Here is a 22,611-nt window from a genome sequence, read left to right as displayed (position 1 = left end):
ATAGCCCCAGGAGAAGGCAGCTCTATGAAGCCAAGCACTGGCTGAATGGATGAAGGAAGCACTGTTACCCAAGGAGCTTGGGTGCTTTTGGGATTAAGCTGATTTGGTGGCCTGCCCAGACCTACCCACCTGACCACCACTGCTCCAAGTCCCAAACCCACCGTAAAGATAAGGCCTGGCCACCTACACATAAACAAATATTACACAGTGAGCCTGGAGGTCCAAGGTAAACATTTTTATTCTCAGTTCTGCCTTAGCTATCTCTAGTTTTGCAAGCATGAATAAATGGAATCAACAAGAATTCTCTCCCAAATTTCTTTCATCAAAATTTGTCACCAAACAAGTTTCCTGTTATCCCTAAGAGAATGTGATTTGAAAGTGATCGAACACGAGGCTCGACGATCACAGAATATCGGGGTCCATCACCCTGCTTCTGAGCCAGTTCCACTCTCACTTGGCAGCAAATACATAGCAGCCAGCACATCTGCCCTTCCAGAGAAGGCAAGAGCTCAGTGCAGAAAAGAATCGTGAGGGGTACAGCAGGCACCGAATCCGGAGCCACTGCTGCCCATAGCAGGGCGGGCCCGGGCAGAGGAGCTTTGGGCTTCATTCACAGTCTCCCACTCGGTGTATCCAAAAGATAAATGGGCCGGAAGAACTTGTCATTCCCCCGTCAAGGGCCTGCAGCCAGCAGAAAGGAGAACCCCGGGAGCCCAGGAGCAGGAATAAATGTTCTCCGGAGTGCCCCTCTCTTTCTGAAGAGAAGCCAGAAGGGCACCCTAACTCCCAGTCAGGAAACAGACAGGGAACCCGTCCCCTCAAGAGGCTCCCTGCCTTCCAGGGCCCACCTGTCTTCCTGCTCCTTAGGAGCCCTGGCCCTGCAGCCTCACAGGACAGTCTCTCGGATGACACCGATGAGGCTGTGTGGCCTTTCGGCCTCAGCTCGCCGGGGCCTCCTCTCGGCCGGGGGCCTCCCCACAGGGACGAAGGTGCTCAGATCTCCGCAGCTCCGCAGGTGCAGCAGGCCAGGCTGTTTCCGCGAGGGCAGCACCAGGGCCCTGGAAGTGCTGGGCTGCATCGGGGCCATGATCTTTGGGAGAATAAACAGGGTGACAAGAGGTTAAACTTTACCTGATGTGGTCCTCAGACCTGCCTCCAATATCCACCCAGGTAATGTTCAGTTTGGGGCAGGAGGCTCAGTGGTAAAGAATCTGCCTGCCAAGCAGGAGACGCATGTTTGATCTCAGATTGGGAAGATCCCCTGGAGAAGAAAATGGCAACCTACTCCAGTATTCTTGTCTGGAAGTCCCATAGAAAGAAAAGCCTAGTGGGCTACAGTCCATGGTGTCCCAGAGAGTTGGACATGATTTTAGTTGCCTTGGGGAAGAGAAAAGGGTGTTTTCCCAAAGTGGAACCCACTTGAAATTCCAAAGAGTCTTTCAACATACTGCTTCTTTTTTGAAGTTCCTAAGAAATTCCCCCAATTTTCTATTATTTCAACAGTAGGCCTGCCACACTTATTGACTTATCTACTGAAACTTCCTGCTTTATATTTAGCATTCTTCTTATCACCTTTTGTTCCAATTTCCCGGTGATTCTCACTGGGTCTGCACACCACTGGAGAGGAGGGGAGCTTGTCAGAAACATAGAATCCCTGCTCCCCCATAGCAGTTCTGACAGGGGAGTCTGGAAAAGGTGTGGGCATCTGTATCATTATAAGTGTATCACAAGGCGATACCGCTATACCTGCAAATTTTACAACCACTGGTCTGGTTAGGTTTATGTCAACTTAAACCAATGTGTTTCTAATTGATCTGATAACACTTCAATGAAAAACATGATAACTAGAACCATTTATTAATAACTCTTAAGAGTGTTTCTACTGCTAGATCTATTATCTATTTTGCAAGGTAGCACACACATACCTTCTAAATATACCATATAAAGGCAAAAATGGGCAATCTCTGATCCAGTTGAGACTAATAAGGGGAGAACCGTCAAATTTTCAAAATTACACAGTCATGTCTGTATGATATGTTGCTGTAAGCACCTTGGAGAAAACTCAAGTGCTTTATTACCATCTAATATCACAGAACAATCATTGGGATCACTTTCATTTAGTTTGCACCATTCAGAGATTCTAAGGTCATTAAAAGTTTAATTCCCCCAAAATACGGGACATTAAATTTTTCCAATACTCTATTATTATATTTGACTCTATAGCTGTTTCCTGACTAAGAAGAAAAGTCTAACATTCATAGATGTCTACTATTATTACTTGGCAAGTTAGGACAAGTGGTTTTGATATTGGTAAAAATGTAAATGGATATATAAAAACACATTCCAGGGACTTTCTGGTGGTCCAGTGGTTAAGATTTCACCTTCCAATGCTGGGGGTACAGGTTCATCTCTGGTCAGGCAGCTAAGATCTCACATACCTCCTTGCCAAAAAAAGCAGAACATAAACGAAGAAGCAATACTGTAACAAATTCAATAAAGACTTTAAAAATGGTCCACATCAAAAAAAATCTTTAAAAAAATAACACGTTTCAGTACTACTAGAGAAGGAGAAAAAGTGCAAAGCTAAGCAGAGTCAGTAGTAAAAGCTCCCTTCCCCTTGTCCCTGCATCCTTCTCTCCAAGGAGTGGTGTGGCCTTATGACACCTGACTACTGGGGTTCAGTTCTGGAAGCCCCAGCAGGTGGCACAAAGTCTCTTATAATAACCTTGTACCTGAAGTTTGACCCAGTCTGCACAGGAAGACCTAGCAAACATTTACAGTGATAGCACCTGCTGAGCTATCAGTAAAATCAATCAAAAAAGCTATCAATGTCTGTTCTTTCTCCTCAAAGCCATCTTCCATCAAGCAACACTTTGCAGAAGGTCCAGACCAACAGCTCCTCAGACACTCTAGCTCTCGCCTCACCAGAACTTGGCAGCTCCGAACACCTGCTTCCGTTTATCAGGCAACTGGGGCTGAACACAAGGAAGGGGGCAGGGAGTGACATCTGGAGTAGAGCAGGGACATGCAGATAGAAATCTCTCTTCTACACAGGCAACCAGCTGGAGCTGACCTAGGACCACTGGTTGACCATTTGTTTAGAAAGCAAACAACAAGAGAGTCCATGGTTCCTGTACCTCTTCACACAACTGCTCTCCTACTCCCCACAATCCCAGACCGATGGCACAGAATTTGTCTTCTATAAGAGGCCAGCAGGTGGGAAAGAGAACAGAGAAGAAACTGAGATGGGGATTTGTTCAGTCTGCCTCAAAAACATACCCAGGGAAACAGTAGCTGGCAATGACCCTGAGAATAAGGCCAACTCCACTCAAGAAGTATGTGGGGGCTTCCCTGGTGGCTCAGTGGTAAAGACTCCGTCTGCCAATGCAGGAGAAACGGGTTCAGTCTCAGATCCAGGAGGATCCCACATGCCATGGAGCAACTATGCCAGTGCATCACAACTCTTGACCCTGTGCTCTAGAGCCCAGGAACCACAACTGCAGAAGCCCATGTGCCGAAACTACTAGAGCCCGTGAGACCTAGAACTCATACTCCCCGACAAGAGAAGCCACCACGATGAGATGCCCAAGCACAACAACTAGAGAATAGCCCCGTCTGATGCAACTAGACAAAGTCCACGCACAGCAATGAAGACCCTACAGAGCCAAAAAGAAATAAATAAAATTATATAAAAAAGAAGAATTTGATGGGCATGTAACACCCTCAAACACAGCCAAGTAACACCTATGAGCCACTATTCATTGAGGTCTCCAATGGGCACCCCAGACACAGAGGAACAGAGCAAATGTCCAAAGGCAAACACTGCTTTTGAAAGAGATGAGTGAGGGAAGCTGTGACCATTCTGACTTCTCATCAGGGGCAAATCCCATTCACTCAGAAATGCGGGTGTGTGACCACCGAATCCAACCCTTCACCTTCCAGATGAGAAACCTGACACCCAAGTGGGATATTTACAGGTCCAGTTTTATCTTTTCACCTGCAACGTGTTTGGGGATTGCTATGTGGTTTTTGATCCCTGCAAAGGAAAAGGTGCTTATTCCTTTAAGTCTATCAGTTTAGGTAATCTTGCCAAACATTCCATGGGAACGTGACCAGCCCCCAGAATCTTGTCAGTATTAAAATTCATGTATTTCCATCATTGTCAAAGGGCTGAAAAAACATGCTAGATCAAGGGAAACTTTCAACTTAGGAAATGGAATGTCGATCATACTCTGCACTCCACAGAGCCCTTGCTTTCATCCCAGGCTGCTCCCTTTCTTTTTTTTTCCAGGAAAATCGTATTCTCTTCTCTTGGGCCAAGAAGGCTGTGGAAAAGTCACCACTCCCGAAAAGAGAGCAGGTCTGCTTCTTCCTCTCCCTCCCCAGACCTCCTAACCCCTTAATACAGCCCATTCCCCTTGAAACGGTGACCATGGACTTCCTGTGCCCTGGGCAGGAAACCAGAGAAGCTGCTTCAGCTGCTATGGAAACGAGTTGTCTGACTTATGCCTGATATCAATAATAAAACTACCTGTTCTAGAAAACTGGCACTCGTGATAGCTTCCTCCATGTGCTCCTCATCAGACTTCAGCACAGATTTGATGTTTTCTACAAGTTCATGGATGTCCGGGGTCATGGTGCAGGAGGACTGCTCCAGGAACCTCGCCACCAGCAGTTTGGTGTCCATGTAAGACTTGTAGTCTATCAAAGACCTTGGTCTGAATCTTGAAGCTCGGGACCTCAACCTTCTCCTCAAGGTCACTGCAGCCAAGTCCAGCCTTCCCTCAGTCTGAGTCGCAGCCTCACAGCTGAGCACGGGGACGGCTGTGGACAGAGACAAATAACATGTGTCTGTTGGCCAAGTCCTGTGAACACATCTGCACCTGAAACAGTACAGACCATGAACCTCCAAGTGGAAAGCTTGTGACAGGTGCCAACAGTCATGCATGCCCTGCTTTTCCTCTTGCAGAAGGAAGAGGAAAGAAAGAAAAACCCAGTGACTGTGACACGAGCTTGTTCCCTGAAGTGTAACTTCAATAGGACACGTCCCCCAAATATTTTATTGTGCCACATAAAAAAATAACCATCAGGGTAAATATAGCTGATGGAGAAGAGCATCCAGAATGCATATCATAATGGAACAATGGTTTCATGGGGTGATGACCAATATATGGGGATGGTTTACACAGGCAGAAAAAACATGGTTGACCAAAGGAAGAACATTCCAGAGGGCAGGATGAAGAAGCCACTGAAGGAGAGAGGCCCAGGAGAGATGAGACTTGTGGGATGAATGGAACGCTCTGCTCACACTGACTGTACCTTTGTCCTAAACATCCTGGGGAGCACTGTCCTGACTTACAGTATCGACGTCACAGCATGGCTGGCGGTGGCACGATGGCTGACTGTTACAGAAAGACAAATCTAGTGCAGAAATCTAGATCAGCACACGTCATTCTGAAAGTCCACAGCAGGCCTGGGAAATCCACCACAGGCTCTAATTTCCACAACTACCTGCTTCAGCAAGGGTATAAGGACTGGCAGGACATTACTGCACCGGCAGGAGGGTGCAGTGAAGTCAGGCCTGGTCTCCACGTGTTCACAAGCCAGCCAGCAGCCTTCAGTGGACACGACACTGGAGATTTTCAGTCTATGGAGGTCTGATATGCAGCAGTTTAGATATTCAAGGAAGAAAGGAGGCAGGGGCTGGGAGAACAGGTAGAGGCAGGGGAACACTCCTTTTCCACTGGAGAAAGGTACGAGGCGTTCTAAATAGGGGAGGGCAGCCATCTTCCTTGGCTGCCACATGCACAGCACAGAGGATATGAGTCTTCCGGGACCACTCACTACAGACCCTCGTGTGAGGAAGACAGTCAGGCACTGTGCTGTCACTCGAAGGCGGCCTGGTCCCTCCACCACAGAGGCTCCAACAGGTAAACACATGTCGCCTCGCCCCTGCAGTGCTGCAGAAGGGGAGCAGGTTCTAGAAAGACGTGCAGACTAAGCTGCGCAGACGGCCGAGTTCCCGTGGAAACTGCAGGTGGCCATCTCGAGTCCTCAGCTTGCCAGGTGGGCAGAGGACGGGTCTGGGGAGCTGCCGGGGCCTGCTGGGGGGCAGAGGGTGCTCAGTCCCAGGCAGGCCTCCTCCCCGCTCAGAAGCCACTGGAGAGACAGGAGGAGTGTTCTCTCTGGCTCCCACATGGTCAGTTCAGAGCTGTGGCAAACAACACATGCTGTCAGAGGGACGGAACCCAACTAGGGGTGACGTGGGGCCCAGGGCAGAGCAGGGCCAGAGGGTTTGCAAAGCTGTATTTGCACAGCGCTTGAAGAGGGCACAGGTCACTGGTTAGAAGAGGTCACCGAAAGAAGCCTGTGTTACTGGGATTACAGAAGATTTTCATTTTCTTCCTTTCTTTCCTTATTTTTTTAAATAATTTTCTACAATGAAGAAGTATTTGGAGATGTTCAGGTAGTCATATATTCAGAAAAGAAGATTCAAGATTATTTCAAGTTTTTAAAAATTTCTGAGTATTAAAATTATTCAAATACCATCTATACACAAACTGAGAACAGAAAGGGAGGGAAATGGAGTGTGACTTTCACTCCATCCAAAGTCCTCACAGCAAGGTCAGATTTAAATAATTCAACCTACTCATACACAATAAAAAGACACTTAGTGTCAAATTATAGAAAAAGGGGGGAAATAACACTCCTGTGACTTTTTCCTGGAGAGAGAATATTTGTTCCCATGAGACTGAGCATCTAAGGAATCAGATCTAGGTTTCACTGCCTTCTTCATGGGGTACCACACAGTATCACATGCAACCAAATGCTAGATACGGACTTGACGAGAAAAATTCCTACCAGCCTGAAAAGATGTGGAGATATCTATCCCTAAGATGCATGCAGAATTTGTTATTTTGCCAAGACCTCATAGCCCCCCTCCAAGCTCTGTCTTGAACCATAGAGCCTTGGGTGGCCACAGCCACTCAGCACCTATAGGCAAGTAAGCACAGTGCCCTGCGGAGAGCCTGGGGGATGGCATCACCTCTCTCAGCAGAATGATGTAGCACAGGATCACTCTTGGATCTTGTCCTCAGGGGTCGGAGGGCTCTCCAGCTCCTTGCCGGATACAGCTGGTTTGTGCTGGGAGTTGGTATGGATGCGCTATCTTCTCCAGGTGTGGTAGGAATATCGCCACCTGATTTTTTTTTTTTAAGAGAAGAAACAGAAATTATGTCACCAGCTAGAGCCTTCAAAATGTTGGGCAGGAAACACCTGTGAGCCCCAACCTGCTGGGACAAGGATAGTCCAGTTAATGATATTTACTTAGGCTATGGGCCCAGAACATTTTTATTTGGCAGCACTATGGGAAATGCTGCCTCCCCAAACTAACCTTCCACACCTAAAACAAACAAACAAAAAACTTTAAAACCAAGAGCAGAAAAACAAGCCATGCCCAAATCTAAAAAGGTGCTTAGAATCTTCTCCAGTGAAGCATGCTGCTGTGGCACTGGAAAGGTCCCTGCCATTTCCCCTTTCTGACTATTCAGGCTGAGCTTGATTAGGTGGAAGGAAATACCGGTACAGGTGAGGTGTACAGGTGAGGTGTACGGCTGCCCTGGGGCTGCAGGCCAAATGCAGGCAGAGGAAGTGTCTCTGGACTGAGCTGTGAAACTCCTGGGAAGCCAAGTTAAAGAGCTAGTGGCCACTAAACGAATCAGTCAAACCACTCAGAAATTGGATGACTGCTGCTCAGGAAAATAAAATCCCATCATTGTGAGCCTGAGCAGTACTCTGGGAAACTCTTTTTAAGAAATGGAAGGATTAAAAACATACTTAGGAAACAGAACCCTGCTTCATAATTCTACTTAAGATGGAAGGTGAACAGAGCAGAAACCTATTCCGAATGTTGCTGCTGAAAAATCACCTCTGTCTAAAATAGCTAAGAGTTAATCCATTATTTATCACCATCTGCAATTTTATCCTGTGGACAATTCTCTGGGCCATTTAAAACCTCTCCAAAGAGAGAAAGCGGTAACAATGTGCCCTTAAGCTACAAGGATAAGTGTAAACTGACTCTAGTATTTCATGGAGAATTGGGAATTGGTACTCAGTACATGTGAAGGCAGCATGACCTGGGTCCTGGGTTACAAATGAGCGAATCACTCTGCAATAGACGAAACTCTCTTTGTCCCTTTAAAAGAGCGCATCTTAACGGGAGAAAAAATATCTTAGATCAAAAAATAAAAGAATGCCAAACTATGGACCTAGAGAGTGTCATACTGAGTGAAGTCAGTCAGACAGAGAAGGAGAAACAGCATACGCCATCCCTTCTATGTGGAATCAAAAAAGAAACGATACAGATGAACTTCCTCACAAAACAGAAATAGACTCCTTGACTTAGAAAACAAACTTACGTTGTCAGCAGGGAAAAGACAGCTAGGGACTTAAGGAAGATCATGTATGTACTGCTGTATTTAACACGGATAACCAACAAAGACCTGCTGTATAGCACACGGAACTCTGCTCAGTGTTATGTGCCAGCCTGTGTGGGAGGGGGATTTGGGGGAGAAAGGATACATGTATATGTACGGCTGAGTCCCTTCGCTGTTCACCTGAAACTATCAAACCATTGTTAATTGGTGTACCCCAATACAAAATGTTTTGAATGTTAAAAAAAAAATAGATAAAAATCTTTGAAAAAAAGAACGCCAAGTTAAACTCTGAAATCCATTTCTGAAAATAGCCTGGTTATTCAGGTTATCATTATTATAATAATGATATCTTTATTTCTGTTCATATATTATCTCCTACTTGTAAGCCCTAAGGAGTTGATAATGCTTTTACATTTGGAAGAAAGAATGTAGCTTGAACCATCTGCTCCAAGAATATCTGACCTCCAACAAAATATCATATGGATCATTATTGATATCATTCTTAATCTACTGAATCATGAGTCTGGGCAGCAATAATGTATTTATTACCTTGAATCCCGGGCATGGAGATAGGTTCCAATGGGCTGGTGGCAACTTCTGATCCTTCTGGCATTTGGAATGAAGATCCCTGCATCACAAGGGAAAAGGGTTATTTGTTGATAGTCAACTCAACCATCATCTGGAGTAAAGTGAACTTCTTACAAACATCTACAAGACATGGTCCCTCTCCCACCCTGTTCTCTGCAGCTGTTTTTCCTACTTGCCATCAATGTACCAAAGAGAAACTCCACGGACAGTACCTGCTGCTGGTCTGTCTGGCTCACCACAGCTTCATAGGGAGGTGGGGGGTCCAGAGGACAGAACACTTCCACTCCTTTGATTCGTGCTCCATAGATATGTGGCAGTGGAATAACATCAGAACCAACCATCCTAGGAAGAGTATCTTGGCATCAGAAAGCTTGCTTTGGCTGTTGATGGTGGTGACTCTAGATGCTGGCCATTGACTCTGCAGCATTATCCACTGACAATGGGAAAAACCCCTCGCCCCTCCATGCTACAACCTCCTGGTCCAGGAGCAGGAGGATAATCAGCTAAGCTGCTCTCTGATGGAGTGCCCAGAATTCTTAGGCAAGGGACAACATAGAAAATGTAATACCATCATTCCTTTTAAATCCACTAGTCAAAAAGGGAACAGCAATTCATAAGAGAGAAAGCAAATTTGTGGTTGCCCAGGGGATTGGGGAAAGGACAGAATGGGGGTGACAGCTTAATGGATACAAGGTCTCCTTGTAGGTGAAAATGCTTTAGAACTAGATGGAGCTGATGGTTGCACCACATTGTGAATGTACTAAATGCCATTGAATTGTATACTTCCAAATGGTTAATTTCATGTTATATGAATTTCATCTCAATTAAAAAAAAAACAAAACTAAGGATTCAGAGAAACTCAATTATTTAGTTGTTTTTTTTTTTTACATTAGTACATGACAAAAGTTTCTTGCCTGTGTTTTCCTAATGTCCGATTAATGGTAGAAACTCACTATTTGTTAAATAAATATTTAAAACAATGAACACACACACAAAAAAGCAAACAATGTCACAGCTCAGAGAAAAAGTAGCATGCCGCTGAGGGAATCACTGTCTCTTCCTAAAGGTTGGCATTCAACAAACACTGATGGAGTGCTTGCTACATGCTAGGTACTATGCCTTTTGTCCTTTGAGATCAAAAAATAAAAACCAAAAACGCACAAGATTTTCTGCCAGCATTCATAGAAAATTACACAAACACACACACATACAAATTGTCTAGATAACAAAGAACCTAAACTTGAAAATAACAGTTAAAAATATATGGAAGTTTATACATTGTGATAGCTTCCAGTTATAAAACATGTAAATAAGTCCTGGGGATGTAATTCAAGGCATGGTGATCACAGTCAATAATACTGCATGGTATACTTGATAGGTGCTAGAAGAGTAGGTCTTAAAAGTTTTCATTACAAGAAACAGAAACTTGTAATTATATGCAGTGATGAGTGTTAACTAGACTTACTGTGGTGATCATTTCACAATATATAAAGTATTGAATCATTACTTACAGGTCCACCTAAAACTAACATCATGTTATATGCCAATTATATCACAATTTAAAAATACAAAAAAGAGAAGACCAAAAAAACCGTACTCAAGCCATGAAGTGTTGGAGAATGACAAAAAGAGATAACAGCAAAAGCTTAACATATGCTCTTGAAATGCGATAATGGACATAAACTAAAGGAGATTGAGGAAAAGACAAATTCTAGAGCCAGTTGCCTGCAGGGGACTGTCTGTTCTGTTTTTATAAAGGTGCTCTCTGCATTTATGATTGTTTTATTTGTGCCTATTTACAAAAATGCAATTGGAGGAAGAAAAAAAAATTGAAAAAGATCTGATATTCTGTCTTCCTAACAATAAAACTTCAGGAAGTCTGGGATTTAGAAGGATGACACTTCTGTAGCCTGAATGAAAAAGAGAGAAAGTGTTCCCCTTTTTTCCCGCATCTCTGGGTCAGAAGCAAGACCCTCAGCCCTGTTTTACCCGAGAGGGAAGGAGAAGGTCACACGCTGACACCCCAGGCAGGGATGCATGTGGGCTCAGTGCCTAACACGGGGCATATTCCATGAGCAGAACCTTTAGGAATGGCCGCTTCCTGGCCTGGCTGGGAGGGGTCCTGGTAAAGTTGTCAAGAAAGGGATATTCTTCTTCCTTAGAGCTGGACTTGCCCATGGGTTTCACACCAACTCTCTGTTCCAGCCGAAGCCAATTAAGAACTGTAAGCACCAAGTGACTCCGGGAATCCAGACTCTTCCTGGGCCTGACTGGAGACTCCTGACCAACGAACAAGGCAACGTGCCTTACTCACTGAGACCTATGCACGCCTGTCCTCTCCAGAGGTCCAGTCTTCAATCGTTAATTAGCATAACCCCATAAGCATCTTTCTAGCACTTACAAACCCAGGTCAGTCCCACCCAGCCAAGTGTCCATGCGTTTCTTCACTGCGGTGTCCTCGCCTGGAAAGTTCAGCCCCCAGGTTTGTCTGTTAGCTCTGATGCTGTTTGTTTCCTATTTCCAGTCCAGTGGCTGCCTGTGTGATCCTACAGAAGAGAGGGCTTGCTTAGGGTCAAGAAGTGGGAGGAACAGGCTCCACTTTAGATCTGACCTACTGCAGAATCTCTTCAAGAAGGAAAACTGAGGGGAAGACGGGACCACAAAATGAACGGCTTCTATGGTGGTTATTATATGACCGGAAAAGCCTCATGTAGATGGAAGATGCTGCTAGAGCTGATGCAGAAGGTAAGTTCCCTCCCTATTAAGCAACTTTTCACTTGTACACGTTTGGTAAATAAAGATCCACAGAAGGAAATGGGTCTGCTCTCTTCTGCACCTTTTGTTCCTGAGCCCTGTGGTGCTCAACCCAGCTGCAGAGAAGAATCACCTAGGGGCATTCCTACACTGGGTGTGGCCCAGGCCCTACCTCTAGAACTTCTGCCCTAGTTGCCTACGACAGGCTGTCAGTGTTCCCAGGAGTTCCAGGGCCCAGCCAGGATTGAGACTGCTGCTAAAGGAAACGGATTATGGTGGATGAAATCTATAGTGGCTGAAATCAAAACCCTGTTATATATGGGAAAGGTGATCAAACTTTTATTGAGAATGAGTGTCTTTAGACAACTGCTACCTGATAAGGCTGGGTAAGATTAGGGGCTGGGGCTTCCTAAGTGGTGCTAATGGTAAAGAACCCACATGCCAATGCAGGAGACAAAAGACACACGGGTTTGAGCCCTGAATCGGGAAAAGCCCCTGGAGAAGGGAATGGCAACCCACTCCAGTATTCTTGCCTGGAGAATTCCCATGGACAGAGGAGACTGGAGGGCTACAGTCCACAGGGTTGCAAAGAGTCGGACACAACTGAAGTGACCAAATAACAACAAGGATTAGGGGCCAAATGTTTCCTAAGAGTAAGACACATGCCAACAACATTTTAAACCACGCAACTAACAATGGTAGAACATGGTCTCAGCTTTTGTTTTTAGAAAGATTTTTTTTTTAGCCCATTATCTCATAACAAGTTCAGGAGCCATGTGACAAGGCAGGTGAATGAAGAAACTGAGCTCCGAAATGGTTAAGAGACCCACCCAGGGGTGACCTTTTTAAGAAACTCCAAAATCCAGGTTGATGCAAATTCATCCCAACGTCTCCAGGAAACCTTTGTTGGTTCATGCCCATGAGATCTGAAGATGAACAGGAAACCCAAAAGGATCATGGAAAATATGTTCTGCTTTGATACTACAAACAGGACCTGATCTGAGGCTGATGAAGCAACTAACATGACCGAGACCAAAAAATGACCCTCCCCTGTGTACTGGGAAAGTTTGGCTCTTCCACGGGGCATGTTTTGGAAGGGGAGTGAGGCAGGGGTACTCAGCCCAACAACAGCTGAGCACAGCGCCCAGCCCTGGTGCAGCCCAGCTCCACTTGAGCTTGGGTTTTGAAGCTCATTTGTAAAGGAAATGGGTGGGCCGAAATGCCCAAACCAACCTGATTCCCAGGCCCTCATTTTTAGTTTTCTCTAGCAGGAAACATCCCCACAGTACAGTTAGATCCACACTCGTGAAATAGGTTAGAGACTCCTTTTTGACTCCTGGCTCAAGCCAATTTCTGAGACTAGGAGACTCCCTGAGGAGATGGGGGTACACAGTCCCCTTCTGTACTGACAAATTGATTCACAAAGTAGATAACCATCTTTGAATAGAAGCCTTAACTGCAATCAGGCTTCTGTTTATGACAGTAACCTAAGAAGTCCTTTCTCAAGGAGATACCAATGCATAGAATGGTTGTATTTATAGAAGTTAAATAAATAAACCTCTTCTGAGAGGTCATAAAACCTCACAGGAAATGGAGAGCCTCTGTTGCATAAAAACTCTTAGCATAACTGTTTGTAGAAATATTAACGCAAACATTCTTGCCTGTCTGCTTATAAGAAAGTGAAGTCGCTTGGTTGTGTCCAACTCTTTGGGACCTCATGGACTGTAGCCCACCAGGCTCCTCCGGCCATGGGATTTTCCAAGCAAGAGTACTGGAGTGGGTTGCCATTTCCTTCTCCAGGTGATCTTCCCAGACCCAGGGATTGAACCTGGGTCTCCCACATTGCAGGCAGATGCTTTACTGTCTGAGCCACCAGGGAAGTAGGCTTATAAGAAAGAAAATTATCAATTGGGTTTATATAGCTAGTGCCTATGAAGTTGATTTATACTGAAACCTAGCAAAGTCGGTCAAATTTAAAATATCTCTGAGAGAAAATGTATCTAAAAGTGAATACATTTAGCCATTTTAAAAAGAAAAGTGGGCAAGGGGCATAGGATTAAGAGATACAAAGTACTATGTATAAAATTGATAAGCAACAGGATCTATCGTGTAGTCCAGAAAAATATAGCCATTGTTTTGTAATAACTTTAAATGGAGTATAAGCTATAAAAATACTGAATCCTGGGATGACCCTGAGAGATGGGATGGGGAGGGTCAGGATGGGGAACACATGTACACCCATGGCTGATTCATGTGAATGTATGGCAAAACCACCACAATATTGTAACATAATTAGCCTCCAATTAACATAAAAAGAAAAAAAAATACTGCATCACTATGTTGCACACCTGAAAATGGGCTTCCTGGTGGCTCGGTGGTAAAGACTGCCTGCCAATGCAGGAGACAAAAGACTCGGGTTCAATCCCTGGGTTGGGACAATCCCCTGGGGGAAGAAATGGCAACCCCCTCTGGTATTCTTGCCTGGGAAATCCCATTGACAAAGGAGCCTGGCAGGCTAGTCTAGAGGGTCGCAAAGAGTCAGACATGATTTAGTGACTAAACAACAACAACACCTGAAACTAATATAATATTGTAAGCCAACTTCAATTATTAAAAAATACATAAAAGGTTAAACAAGAAAAGTGGGCTGCACTCAGATATTAGGGGAATTTCTGAAAATGAGGGTGTCTGCCCATTGGAGTTATGAGCTAGGGCTCCAGGTATATACTTTAGATCTCAAGGGTATTCTGCCTTACACCCTCCCCCACGTTCCTCTCAGGAAGTTCTGGTTGGTAAAGCCCTTGATGAGAAGCTTGCCCATCTTCTTCCAACTCAGATTTGGCCAGGGGGTGGCTCAGGACTCAGATGGGCAAGTCCAGAGATGCATCAAGATCCTCAAAGCCCCACACTGGTAAGCATGCCATGGAGGTGCAGAGAAGAGAAAGGAAAGAGAGGAGAAGGGAAGGCTGGAGCGGGAGAGCCCATGGGTCAGCACAGCTTCTAAACCCACGAGTCACTTTCCCTTTCTGCCACTGCAGGAAATTAAATCCATCTGTCGCCTCCACTTAGGTCAGCCAAGTGCTTACCCACAACCTCAGAGAGCCAAGGAATTCTCCATAAAGAGGGCATTTCTCTCCTCATCCCATGAAATAACAGGCACGTCACTGTCCTTCAATGTGCCCTCTGTAGACACCCTGACACTGGGCTAAGGTTTTTAGCAAATGTGTCCTATAGTACATAAAGAATATGTGTTTTGTTGTTATGTCCCTCTGGCCTCCGTAATTCTTGGTTCGTTTCCAAAAAGACTACAGAAGTCATCCTGGCCCCTGAAGTTTCAAAATTCCAGTTTACCAGGCCCTGTACAACAGGGAGGCTGAGCTGTCCCCTGGGGCCATCTGGCAGCCAGCTGACACCTCCTCCAGCTTTTCGGTCATCTCTGCTTCCACTGAGGAGGGTGAGCAGGGGAGGGTCTGCAGCAGGGTTTAGATTTTATTCTGAGGGAAAGTCAGGAAGGTAAATCATGGAAAAGAACGTGAACAGCATCTGAGTGGGAGCTGCCACTAGTGACCTCTTTGAAAATCACATGTGGCTGTCCTGAGCACTAGGAAATAGATTTCCAAAAACCCCAAGCCTGACACCAAATTTGACAACTCTCCACGTGTACCTCAGGGTTAAAAGTAGAAATTCCTGGCCCTGTCAATAGCAATGGAAAGACACTAGTCTTTCTTATAGAATTCTATGCTTTTCTTTTTTTTTTTTAATTTTTTATTAGAAAACTGAAATTTACAATGTGTTTATATCACTCATTGAGTACATGGCATTTAAAAACAACATCATTACAGAAAGATAACAAAAATACAGAGTCTTAAAACCTACGGGATATGGAAAACATTATCCACTGATAATGCTTTTCTTTTAGAAGTTTAAATATAGGTGTGCTTTATCCTTTACATTCAGACTAAGAGCATCGCTTCATACAGGAGGGAGGCCAACCCTAATGAGCTGACTCTTCCTTCAATCTCTCCACAGCCTACCCATCATTCCAGGTTAGGTAGCCCCCCTCCTGCATGCAAAACCTCCTTCTGAGTACTATTATGATCCTTTCAACACTCAGTTTTAATGACCTAGACTGTGAGCTCCTTGTTAGGGGGAGGAAATCAGCATAACTCATTTTGAATATCAATAACCCAGTACAGTGACTAGTAAGCAGCAGAACATGGATTAAATGTTTGTTGAATGAATAAATGAAGTCTTTTTAATTTTTCCGTTCCGTCGCTCAGTCATGTCCGACTCTTTGTGACCCCGTGGACTGTAGCCTACCAGGCTTCTCCGTCCATGGGATTCTCCAGGCAAGAATACTGGAGTGGGTACCGTTTCCTTCTCCATTTTAATTTTTAGAAAGGTACAATTCTACAAGTGGCTAACAACCAAATGAATGCATGTGGCATTTTGTTCTACAGATGATGATTTTAGAGATTTAAGAAACAGACGATAAAATTTTGAGCTAGAATTTGAAAAGGAACATAAACATGGTGTCTTTTTTTTCCTAGACCAAGATGTGATTAATAATTAATCTTTTTTTAATGGCTGGGAAGAATTTCATGATTTCAAGACCTGCTGATGGTGTTACAATGAATATCGATTTGGCCCAAGTGAGAGTGTTTCCAGGGTAACAGCAGTTCTCAATCATGTCAAATTACAGTGGTTATCTCACTAGGTGTCAGTTTTCCTGGGAAGCTAATTGAAAAACTATATCCTTAGGTCAATGCTTGACTTTTCTTTGGTTTCATGTAATGTGTCAGACCAAAAAGGAGAGAAGGAAAAAAAAAAAAAAAAAACAGAAGATCCTGGAAAATAACACAATGCCTAGATTCTGGAGAGAAGTCAGAGCTCACGCTGTGAGTTCTGACCCTTGAGCCTCAAAACTGAGAGGATGGGTAGGGGTACTAAGGGAGGATACCTGCGGTTCATCCGGGGTGTGCACGAGTAAAACGTGGCAAAATAGGAAGGGGGAGGCACTGGTGGCACGAAGTCATCAGGGTCTGGGATGCGTCTGTGTTCCTCCACTTCTTCCGCAGAAATCTGGGATTCATCCTAATTAAACAGCATCTGTTAGTCAACAGCCTTTGCTACAAAGGCTCAGGGAGAAAGGCAACAGATGACACAAAAAGATCTGAGTGTGGGTTCAGCGGCGTCACTGATAGGTTGCCACCTTGTATGGACTTACGATGCAGGATCTTCTGGCTGCAAAGATCTGGAGGTAGCGAAGGGCGGCCGCCACCAAGCAGACGGTGGTGGTCAGGGCATTCAAGGCACACAGGGTGAAAAGGACTTTCTGGAACCAGGAAACAATGACGCATCTGAGTATCTCAAAACTGATGACCAGAATGCAACATAAAAACTTTCAAAAAATAACAACACTATCCTAGGAGGCCAATACTAATGTGAAAATGCATGTAAAGGGCTTATATGGTGTTTGGCTCATGCTAGGTGCCAAACAAATGCTGGCTATTAATAAGACTGTCACACAACAGTGTGTACGTCTTAATTTTAAACCCTTATCTTAGAAGCTTCTTGTCCCGGGTAGACATATTACCATATTTCTTTTTGCATCAGAATCTTGTCTGGAAACGTCTCTTCCAGGAAGGTACTGAATTTCCCTTCTAAAGTTGGTGTCCCCAGTGATAGTGAGCCCCAACCTCCATGCTCCCGCAGCCTCCCACCAGGACAACATGCTCCTTCATTGGTGGCCACAGATTCTATTTCAGGCACCACTGGCAGAGCTGCCCCGGGGAACCAGCTAGCACAACACAGGGAGCAGGCCAGCCCGAGTGTAAACAGGGCTTGTCTCCTCTAAACACATGCCTCAAAATAGCAGCAAAGCCAGTTCCAAAAGTTTCTGTTGCTACAGTCCTGGCTTCTTAGTGGGGCTTTCCCCAAGCAAAGTCCTGGCTCAGAAAGTTTAGGGGTGACTCAGCTACCAAAAATCCAAAAGCCAAAGAAAGAAGGCCATTTTTACAGCCTCCACAAACTCCGAGAGCTGGCAACTTTTCTCTCTTTGCTTAGAGATTCCTCTTCCTCACGAAAAATAAACCCAAAACTAAGATCTAAAGGAAGCCATCAGTGAGGGACCATCCAAAAGCTAGTATCTCAGGGTTTACCAACTGATCGTGTCACTCACTGGGCTAAAAGACCTTAAGTCAGGACACGATTTTTATCCATTTCTCCAGCATTTTTTTTTAACCTGGTTTCCTCTGTTTTTCATATCTTTGGCTTAGTATAGTTGCAGCCTATTAAACAAGAGGTAGTGTCTTCAATTTCTCCTTCATTTTTTGGCCAATACATCTCCTTAGCCTAAGCATCTTACAACAGCAACACTCAGTAGCCCACAAGGTTCATTTAGGTCAACAAAGGAGCATTAGAACAGTGACAAACGGGCATGCACTTCAGAGGTTCTGCTAAAACTACCACATATATGTGTAGCCGCATCGTGGGATGTATGTGTGCATATATGTGTATGTATGGCTCCTTTACCTTTTTTATCAGCTTATAATTCTGAACACAAATAAGCCATCTATTCATAACTTAAGAGGCAACAATAAATAACCTGTGGTCCCTTTTGCTCTCAATGCTGTCTCTGGGTCACTGATAAGGAGTCACTCATATCTGCTTTTAACAGCATTATTTGAAGGAGGTAACAGAAGAGGAATATTTCAGGGAGCTTTGCCTTCCTTGGCGTCTCCGTGGTGTGTTTACCATCTGGGGGTGGAATCCATTTCAGATACCTTGAGGAGAAGGTGAACAGCACTACAGGGTTGAACCGGGAAGAGTTTCAAGGCATTTTCTCTGTCTGTGCATTTGGCTGGTTGAAATTCTTCACAACAGAAGCAAATCTTGCCTTCACCTAAGTCCACCTTAAGGGGAAAAGGCAGAAGAGTAATTTAATTATTAAGTAAAAATACACGGGCCACACCACGGAGCTGCTGTATCACAGAATGAGTTATGGCCGGGCTCAGGGTCGGGCAATATCTATAGCAGTCAGGATAGCTTAGGTATGCTGTGGTTAAGAACCAGCCCCCAAATTTCAGTGGCTTCATCAACCAAGGTTATTTCTTGACTATGCTATATGTCCACTGCAGGTCAGCAGAGGACTCTGCTCTTCATATTGCCATGGGGTCCAAGGGCAATGGATCCACTATCTGAAGACTGAGGATCGCTATGCTAGAGACACGGAGAGCACCTGATGAACTGTACACTGGCACTTATTAAAGCAGTGTTACAAGGTAAAAGGCAAGATGCTCAATGAAATTTGAATTCAGATAAAAAGATCATTCCTTAGAGTCAGTATGCCCCAAATATTGCACAAGGTAAGTTTACAGTAAAAAAACCAAAACTATTAGCTGTTTATTTGAAATTCAGATTTAATTGGGTGCCTTTAGATTTGCTACTTCTGGTCACGCTAGCTTAAATCTTTTCCTTAGGAAATGACACTCATCGCATGAACTCAGTTTCATTTCCAAAACAAATCATATGGTTCCACTTATCCAAGAGGGCAAGGAAGTTCAGTCTACTATGTGCCTGGAATGAGCTCAGGGTCTGTGTGGAGAACAGTAGCCCTAAACCACGTAGGCTTAAAGAGATCTCTCAGTTCACATCTTTAACATGTTCACAGATTCTTGCACAAGTTGTGTGATATCTGAAGTGATAACATCACTGATGAGTAATCTCAAATATTTTTAGTGAGATGCTTTGCAAACTTTTGGTCACTTTTCCAAGTTTCTATTGAGTCAGGTTGGGAACATACATATCAGCTGAACTGGGCTAATAAGACCCATAATTTGGGGACAGAGTTTCATTTTTACTTACTCTGCAGCTAGAGCTGTTAAAGTTGGCTATATCGTTTTGGCTAAAAAGAAAGGCCACACCTCTTTCATACTTGTTAAATTACAGAGGCAGTTTTGACTTCACTAGCTGCAAATTTTTTCAGGCATCTTTAAGAATGACTGAATGTCTACAATGTTTTAGTTCAGTTCAGTTGCTCAGTCATGTCCAACTTTTTGCGACCCCATGGACAGCAGCACACCAGGCTTCCCTGTCTATCACCAACTCCCGGAGCTTGCTCAAACTCATGTCCATCGAGTCAGTGAGGCCATCCAACCATCTCATCCTCTGTCATCCCCTTCTCCTCCTGCCTTCAATCTTTCCCAGCATCAGGGTCTTTTCCAATGAGTCCATTCTTCATATCAGGTGGCTAAAGTATTGGAGCTTCAGCTTCAGCATCAGTCCTTCCAATGAATATTCAGGACTAATTTCCTTTAGGATGGACTGGCTGGATCTCCTTGTAGTTCAAAGGACTCTCAAGAGTCTCCTACAACACCACAGTTCAAAAGCATCAATTCTTCGGCGCTCAACTTTCTTTATAGTCCAACTCCCACATCCATACATGACTACTGGAAAAACCATAGCTTTGACTAGACAGACCTTTGTTGGCAAAGTAATGTCTCTGCTTTTTAGTTACTTAACAGAAAACCATTTTAGTTACTTAACAGAAAAAAAGTCTTTTTCTAATTAAGATTCTTACTGTCTAATCCTAGTGGCAAATCTCATGGTATTTTCCAAACTAGGAAGAAACTCGTGCTGTGTGCTAAGTCACATCACTTGTGTCTGACTCTTTGCAACCCCACGGACTATAGCCTGCCAGGCTCCACTGCCTTTGGGATTCTTCAGGCAAGTATCCTGGAGTGGGTTGCCATGCCCTCCTCCAGGATACAGTCCCCACCCAGGGATAGAACCAGTTTCTTTTGCGTCTGCTGCGCTGGCAGGCAGATTCTTTACCACTAGCACTTGGGAAGCCCAAGGGGAGAAATTTGTACCACTGGATTACACATTTTTTCGTTTGGGCTTGTTTTTCTTTTGAGCTGAAATCCATGTACACACACACAATTTACATACACAAATCGTAAGCATACCATTCAAGGAACTTTGAGTCATGTGTATATCTGTAACTCAAACACTTAACAACATACAGAAAACCCTATCACCAGAGAAAATCCTTCACACCCCTTCCCCATTGATCTGTGCCCACACCCTCCTAAAGGCAACCACTGCTTGGATATTTTTTACATGTAGATTAGTTTTGTCTCTGGAACTTCCCTGGTGGTCCAGTGACTAAGACTGCACACTTTCATGACAAGGGGTGTGGGTTCAACCCCTGGTCGGGGAACCAAATCCCCACATGCCACAAGGTACAGCATGAGAGATAGAGATTAGCTTTGCCTCTTCTAGAACCCCATGAATCCCAGAACACTTTTTATTCCTTGTCCTTAAATCATACTGAAAGGGACGCCTTACTGCATTAAACACTGATGCTGATTTTGATATAACTTTTGCCTCTGATAAAAAAAAAATTACAACTAGAGTTACCTCCATGGACTCCATGTATCAGTTCACAGCCACTTGGTTTCTGTCTTTTCCTGGTTTATCCACAGAGATTGTCACCTCAGCAATGTCCCCACACCTAGATCCACAACTCCACACACAAAGGCACAAAGCTGTTTGTATTTGAATTTTTCTTTCATTGTCTCACATTTTTGAAGGCACATCCTGCTGTTAATATCTATAAGAGATTCTTCCTTCTAAAGGAAAATTACTGTGACCATTCACACAGGATTTCCCTCGGCAGGTGGGAACTATTCTTTCCCCTCAGGGATGGCTGACTTTCTGTTGGTCCTCTTCTACAGTTAATAATAGCCTTCAGTTCAGTTCAGTTCAGTCGCTCAGTCATGTCCGACTCTCTGCAACCCCATGAATCACAGCACGCCAGGCCTCCCTGTCCATCACCAACTCCTGGAGTTCACTCAAACTCATGTACACAGAGTCGGTGATGCCATCCAGCCATCTCATTCTCGGTCGTCCCCTTCTCCTCCCGCCCCCAACCTTTCCCAGCATCAGAGTCTTTTCCAGTGAGTCAACTCGTCGCATGAGGTGGCCAAAGTATTGGAGTTTCAGCTTTAGCATCAGTCCTTCCAACAAACACCCAGGATTGATCTCCGTTAGAATGGACTGGTTGGATCTCCTTGCAGTCCAAGGAACTCTCAAGAGTCTTCTCCAGCACTACAGTTCAAAAGCATCAATTCTTCGGCGATCAGCTGTCTTCACAGTCCAACTCTCACATCCATACATGACCACGGGAAAAACCATAGCCTTGACTAGATGGACCTTGGTTGGCAAAGTAATGTCTCTGCTTTTTAATATACTATCTAGGTTCGTCATAACTTTCCTTCCAAGGAGTAAGCATCTTTTAATTTCATGGCTGCAATCAGCATCTGCAGTGATTTTGGAGCCCAAAAAAATAAAGTCTGACACTGTTTCCACTGTTTTTCCATCTATTTCCCATGAAGTGATGGGACGAGATGCCATGATCTTTGTTTTCTGAATGTTGAGCTTCAAGCCAACCCTTTCACTCTCCTCTTTCACTTTCATCAAGAGGCTTTTGAGTTCCTCTTCACTTTCTGCCATAAGGGTGGTGTCATCTGCATATCTGAGGTTACTTACACCAGGCTAAATTCAGAAGGTAAATATTGCTCTCAATGGGCTTCCTCCCTGAAAGTCTCAGGCTGAGAACTTCCTGTTTTAATACTAACAGCATTATTTAGTATAACAAAGCAGCAGCTAATAGAGATTATTCATTCTTCTCACATGTCCATTCTGTTCATGTACACAAGACCCTCCTTCCCCAAGCAGGAACCAAACTCATGTTTTTCAATGGGTCACAATGCAATTTCTGTTAATTATAGCTGTGTAAGCCTCAAGATCTTACCTAGTTTTACCTCCC

At 44.4% G+C, this 22,611-nt stretch overlaps 1 protein-coding gene across 5 annotated transcripts in view; it reads right to left on the bottom strand.

Moving 5' to 3' along the window:
* Positions 1 to 220: 220 nt before the first annotated feature.
* Positions 221 to 22,611, bottom strand: part of ENTREP1 (endosomal transmembrane epsin interactor 1) — a 73,330-nt gene continuing 50,939 nt past the window's right edge. For all 5 annotated transcript variants that reach the window (XM_088837924.1, XM_055428362.2, XM_055428363.2 and 2 more), the window contains 8 exons: positions 18,563 to 18,691; positions 17,005 to 17,112; positions 16,738 to 16,871; positions 9,236 to 9,365; positions 8,985 to 9,063; positions 7,046 to 7,198; positions 4,532 to 4,824; positions 221 to 1,090 (listed from right to left, as the gene is read on the bottom strand). In XM_088837924.1, the coding sequence (XP_088694050.1) occupies positions 887 to 1,090; positions 4,532 to 4,824; positions 7,046 to 7,198; positions 8,985 to 9,063; positions 9,236 to 9,365; positions 16,738 to 16,871; positions 17,005 to 17,112; positions 18,563 to 18,691 (1,230 nt within the window). In that variant the 3' untranslated portion in view covers positions 221 to 886. The remainder of the gene's footprint in view (positions 1,091 to 4,531; positions 4,825 to 7,045; positions 7,199 to 8,984; positions 9,064 to 9,235; positions 9,366 to 16,737; positions 16,872 to 17,004; positions 17,113 to 18,562; positions 18,692 to 22,611) is intronic.

The sequence above is a fragment of the Moschus berezovskii genome, chromosome 7, assembly GCF_049115385.1.
Source record: "Moschus berezovskii isolate FMDL1 chromosome 7, NW_MosBer_1.0, whole genome shotgun sequence".
Classification (NCBI taxonomy): Eukaryota; Metazoa; Chordata; class Mammalia; order Artiodactyla; family Moschidae; genus Moschus; species Moschus berezovskii.
The sequence above is the reverse complement of the archived record's forward strand: the minus strand, read 5'-3'. Positions and strand labels throughout refer to the sequence as shown.